The 5662-nt window shown below is 37.2% G+C and overlaps 1 protein-coding gene across 1 annotated transcript; it reads left to right on the forward strand.

The window, feature by feature from the left end:
* Positions 1-567: 567 nt before the first annotated feature.
* Positions 568-5662, forward strand: LOC107800477 (sulfite exporter TauE/SafE family protein 3-like). Its single transcript, XM_016623652.2, has 10 exons — positions 568-1256; positions 2673-2832; positions 3126-3391; positions 3758-3871; positions 3951-4037; positions 4161-4211; positions 4313-4534; positions 4654-4747; positions 4946-5086; positions 5172-5662. The coding sequence occupies exons 1-10, from the start codon at positions 1041-1043 to the stop codon at positions 5255-5257; spliced, it is 1437 nt and encodes a 478-aa protein (XP_016479138.1). The 5' UTR covers positions 568-1040; the 3' UTR covers positions 5258-5662.

Consider the following 5662-nt stretch of genomic DNA (forward strand, 5'->3'; position numbering starts at 1 on the left):
AAATTTTGAGGAGGAGCATGCAACAACGGTAAAGTTATCTCGATTAATTAATATGTCACATATCCGAGTTGTTGAAATAGTCATTATATGCTTGCATTAGAATAAACTGTTTACATAACACCTTTGGGGTGCGGTCCTTTCCCAAACGCGAGATACTTTGTGTATCGGGTTACCCTTATTAGAATAAATTTTCTTACCTTTTCTATTAAAATGAAAAATAAATGTGAAATTTGAAATAAGTGTGATTAATATAATCTACATAGTTTGTTCACCTTTTTCCTCTATCGATCACAATTTACTTGATATTTTCTTTCATTAAAAGTTAAACTAAAGTATAAAGCTGAATTAAAATTTTACATATCGAAATATATTAAAATAATGACAATTAGAAATAATTTAATAAAATATTAGCCAATTCTTTTCTTAAAATTGTCATTTTCAAAAACAAATAAGTTGAGACAACAAGCACTTGCAAGCCACTTACAAACCTTGTTGTTTAATGCACTTGTGAAGTTTCAATTCTTGTCCTAATTAGTAATTACCGCACTTTGGAATTTTTTTTAGGCAAGGCCAAAATCATGCCTCTCTTTCCTTAATTTCTTCATATATATTCATGCATTCGCTTCATTTCATTCAAATTTGACACTCAGAAAAAGACCAAAGATCCACCCTTTTCTACTCCTTTTCTCCTTCACCCTTTTCCCCCTCCATTTTCTCCTCCTATTTTTACTCCCTTCTCACAATACTTCACTTTCATTTTTGGTTTGTAACTTCCCTCAGCAACCAATCAAATCTTTATTAATCCCCATTTTCAGTTTTTTTTTGTTTGTTTAACATACATTTTTCATTTCAAAATTCAATCTTGAAATTATAAGAAAAGAAAAGTTGAAAAGGGAGAATTTTTAAAACTTTTTTGCTTTTTTACTTTTTGGGTATTTTGAGTGTGGAGAAAATCTTTGCTTGAAAAGGGAGAATTTTTTTAAAACTTTTTTGATTTTTGGGGTTTTGGGTGTGGAGAAAAGGTGCAATCTTTATTTGGAATGGCGGGAGTTGGAGGAAAATTGAAGATTTTTAGGCCACTTTTGTCAATTTCATGGAGTTTTCTCTTAGCTGCAATATTTGTTTCAGCAGAAAGAAGCTTAAGAAGAGAAGCTATAGCCCAAAGTGCAACTGAGCTTTCAGATGCAGATTACCTTTCAACTGTTGTCAACTTTTTATGGAAGCCTAATGAATCTGGTTACCATCATGTTTGGCCGGTAAAATTCTGAATTTTTTAATTTAACTTTTTTTTCCATGTTGATTTATGCTCTTTTGGAGTTGTTGTGACTTTTATAGCTTGAGTTAAAACTAACATTCATTTTTATGACTGAACAAGTTTTTAAGTACCTTTTTTTTTAAAAATAAGCTCTTTAAGTTGTTGAGGTCGAGAATTAGTCCTACCGGTAGTATTCCTGCTAGTCTTGTATTTTCGTATTCCTAGATCTTTGTTATTGCATGTTATGCCACTTGCTTCTGTTGTCCTATTACCTTGTTGTTGCTATTATTTGTCTATTGCGTCCTTTTCACTGTTCTTGAGCCGAGTGTCTATCCTCTCTACTTTCATAAGGTATGAGTTAGGAGTAAATTATGCGTACACATCACCCTCCCCAGAGCCCACTTGTGGTTTGTTGTATAAGCTCCTGAAGTCGAGCTAGATATTCTGACAAGGGGATTCAAAAAAATCTCAAAATGCAGTTTCCTTATGCTAACGGGATTCAAAATTTAGTATTATGTATAAAAAATGTTTTTACTATTTACGCAGTAACTTGGCGACGAATCATAGTATGTGGCTCGGCCACTGATAAACTCGAGACAAATTATTGGGTATTGGAATGAAACTGGTTACAAACGAATTGGAACGGATATTGAATATTCATATAGTCGATGTCAACTAGTTTGTGTTTAAAGTGTAGTTGTTGTAGCGTTTGTGAAATGTTGGTATCATATTTATTTGATCCGCAACACTAATTAATAGTTAGTAGTTGATGATTGTATATGAGCTCATTTTATTGGATTTAGGTGGTCCACTAACTGATCAAATTATTAAATCTGGAATTTGAAGAAGATAAGCTCTATGAGCTACAAGAGAGTGAATGCAACCCATAACCAAACACATCAAAATGCTTACCGCACGGTATTCATTTCCCTTTTCTTCAGCAGGCATGGAACATGCATGTCACCTTACTCAACATCAAAAAGAAAGAAAAGAAATAGAGAATATTACTAGGATGTTCAAATAGAAATGAACAAAATTAGGAGGCGACACATAAGGAATGAACATACATGTCACTGCACCCGAGGGTGTGGCCTAGTGATCAATGAGGTGGCTTTGAGAACTATAAGGTCTCAAGTTCAAATCCCAACGGAGGCAAAAAATAGTATGTGCTTTCTTCCCATCTGTCAAATCCTTGGTGGTCAGAGTTACTTGGTACGTGTTGCTGGTGGGAGATGGTATCTCGTGGAATTAGTCGAGGTTCCCGCAAACTAGTCCGGACACCATCGGACTAATAGCACTTTACGTTTATAACCTCCTTGAGCTCTGTGATATTTACAATACTCACATTTTTGCTTTTATGCAAGTGACTATGTTGTGAAATGGACATTTTTGAATATGTACTGTGGTGTCATTGCAGGATATGAAATTTGGATGGCAAATTGTTCTCGGTACCCTTATTGGATTCTTGGGCGCAGCATTTGGAAGTGTAGGTGGCGTTGGTGGTGGTGGCATATTCGTACCCATGCTTAGTCTTGTCGTTGGATTTGATCCAAAATCGTCTACGGCAATTTCAAAATGTAAGATCAGCGACTAATTTACATGACCTTTAGGAAATTCGTTTTCATGACTTGAATGGATTACTGAATTGCAATACTTACTGATTTCCAAATAAAGAAACTCACACAATATTAGCAGTAAACTGTAGTAGCAAGTCTTAATTTATGAATGTTCATCTTCTATTATGAACATCCTACCCTCCCCAGACTCCACTTGTGGGATTATACTGGGTGGTTGTTGTTGTTGTCATCTTCTGTTATGAACTGTTTTCTCCTAGTTAAGGAACTCGTCAATTCTTTTTCTGGTTTTTCAGGTATGATTATGGGAGCTGCGGTCTCTACTGTTTACTATAACTTAAAGCTCAGGCATCCCACAATTGACATGCCTATTATCGATTATGACTTGGCTGTTCTCATCCAGCCAATGCTGATGCTCGGCATTAGTATCGGAGTTGCTTTCAATGTGGTATTTGCTGATTGGATGGTTACAGTTCTGCTAATTGTTCTCTTCCTTGGCACATCAACCAAGGCCTTTCTAAGAGGGGTTGAGACGTGGAAGAAAGAAACTATTATTAAAAAGGTTATCACCTTTATATTGTTGGAAGTTTCCTGCTTTTGAGATACTGTAATGTGTACACTACTTTGTGTTCTTCTCTAGCATGTTAGAATCTTTATTATTTTTTTTCCTCTCCATTCTAACATATGGATGCAAGTATCCAAAGATGATTTATCCGGCCGGATTCTAGCAAGACAATGTTAAATAAGTCATGCATGTGAATCTATGTTGCTTGGACTCTCCAAAAATGTCGCTGGGTGTGTGTCACATCCTCCAAAAGTAGTGCATTTTTGGAGGATCCGACACGAGTGCGACAACATTTAGGGGAGTCCGCACAACAGAGATGTGAATTGTTGGGTTTTGCTAATCATCTGTTATTTCTTACTTCAGGAGGCCGAGGCAGCGAAAACCTCAGGGACTGGTGAAGAAGCAGAATACAAGCTCCTTCCCAGCGGTCCCGCTAATGGCACTGACAAGGACGCCAAGGTTTCTTCCGAACGAGAGGTGACTTTTCCTAACTCTGAAAGGAGAATATTATGCTTCTCCTGATTTCATAACTCTAAAAAATGCCATGTCATTTTAGGTTCCTGTTATGGAGAATGTTTGCTGGAAGGAATTCGGACTCCTCTGTTTTGTTTGGATTGCATTTCTAGCGCTGCAAATTGGAAAGGTTTTCACTTCTTATCTTTTTGGTTCAGTTCCCATGTATTACTTAGGAGGCGATCTGTAATTTTTGTCATTATTTTGGTTAGTGTTAATCTGTTAACTCACTGGCCTTGTGTGTTTGAAATAGATTTACACAGCTACTTGTTCGGTGTGGTATTGGGCGGTGAATTTATTGCAGGTTTGTATTTGGTTATGTCAAAATTATGTTTGAAGCAAACTTCAAAAGATCACGAAGTGATTCTAGCAATCCCGTTATGAACTCTTCTATTTGTTCTGCAGATCCCGGTTTCTGTAGGGGTATCTTCATTTGAAGCTATTAGTCTGTACAAAGGTTGGAGAAAGATTCAATCCAAGGGAGAAGACGGCACCAATTTCCGCGTGATGCAACTGATTGTTTATTGCTTCTTCGGTATACTTGCTGGTCTGGTTGGCGGACTTCTTGGTCTTGGCGGAGGGTTTATCATGGGTCCGCTCTTTTTGGAGCTCGGTGTCCCTCCTCAGGTCAGTTTGTGTGCTGTCGTGGCGTGACCACCCGTACGTCTGCCTTTTTTATTCACACCTTAACATGCAAAAATGCTACCAACTCACTGTCATTTCCCTGCTTGTGTTTCTGGTATTAGGTCTCAAGTGCCACTGCCACCTTTGCGATGATGTTCTCCTCATCAATGTCCGTGGTGGAGTATTACCTTCTAAAACGTTTCCCAGTTCCTTATGGTATGTGGCCATTCCCTTAAGTTAGTGAACTTAAAAAAAAAAATAGATTGTTCGGTTTCATTCTTTCCTTGAGCTGAGAGTTTATCGTAAACAACTTCTCTACAGACATCACTCGTAGGATTACTCTTGGATTTTTGTTGTTGTTGTTCGGTTTCATTCTTGTCTATGTCAGAACTGACAATTGTATGCTTCTTACAGCACTCTACTTTGTTGCTGTGGCAACTGTTGCTGCTTTCGTTGGGCAACACGTTGTGAGGAGGTTGATTGTTGTACTAGGACGAGCGTCTCTTATCATTTTCATCCTTGCCTTCACCATTTTTGTGAGCGCAATATCGCTAGGTGAGCATCTAGTTTCCCTCATTGGCTGCATTATGTCTTCTCGTTCGAATAGCTAAGTATTACAATTGCTTCTTCGTTTTTACAGGTGGGGTTGGAATCTCAAATATGATTGGGAAGATCCAGCGCCACGAGTATATGGGATTCGAGAACCTATGCAAATACGAGGTTTAATGGTGTGAAGCAAACTGGTCCTAATACATTACTGCTTCACTAATTTGAAGTCTTGGCGTCAAATTGGAGGCAAATTCTGGGCTTGGTGAATGGAAAATAACAGTCACCTCAAAGTTAGTTCCATTCTACATTAGCTATAGACCAACAGTAATTTTTTACTGTTAGAGATTTTGCTCTGTAGCAAATTATGGGAATTAAAAGTAGAAATCTTGTTGTTTATGGATTTTTGTCCTTTTTCCCCTGTAATTCATTTTTGAGTTTCTCTATTTTCATGCTTCCATCAATTGAAATTCTGGAACATCTTAACACCAGGAATAATGGAGAAAAGATTGGAATAGGTTGATTTTTGTTTTGGTTATAATATTGTTTTGTTCACTCTGCCAGCAATATTAGTGAGCTTATTCA

This window comes from Nicotiana tabacum, chromosome 19, assembly GCF_000715075.1.
Source record: "Nicotiana tabacum cultivar K326 chromosome 19, ASM71507v2, whole genome shotgun sequence".
In the NCBI taxonomy this organism is placed as follows: Eukaryota; Viridiplantae; Streptophyta; class Magnoliopsida; order Solanales; family Solanaceae; genus Nicotiana; species Nicotiana tabacum.

What these genes read in the sequence shown, in the direction of transcription:
- LOC107800477 (XM_016623652.2), top strand. Translation starts at nt 1,041, where the DNA reads ATGGCGGGAGTTGGAGGAAAATTGAAGATTTTTAGGCCACTTTTGTCA. An exon ending in AGGTTTCTTCCGAACGAGAG is followed by an intron (nt 3,872 to 3,950) that starts GTGACTTTTCCT and finishes ATGTCATTTTAG; the next exon opens with GTTCCTGTTATGGAGAATGT. An exon ending in GGGCGGTGAATTTATTGCAG is followed by an intron (nt 4,212 to 4,312) that starts GTTTGTATTTGG and finishes TTTGTTCTGCAG; the next exon opens with ATCCCGGTTTCTGTAGGGGT.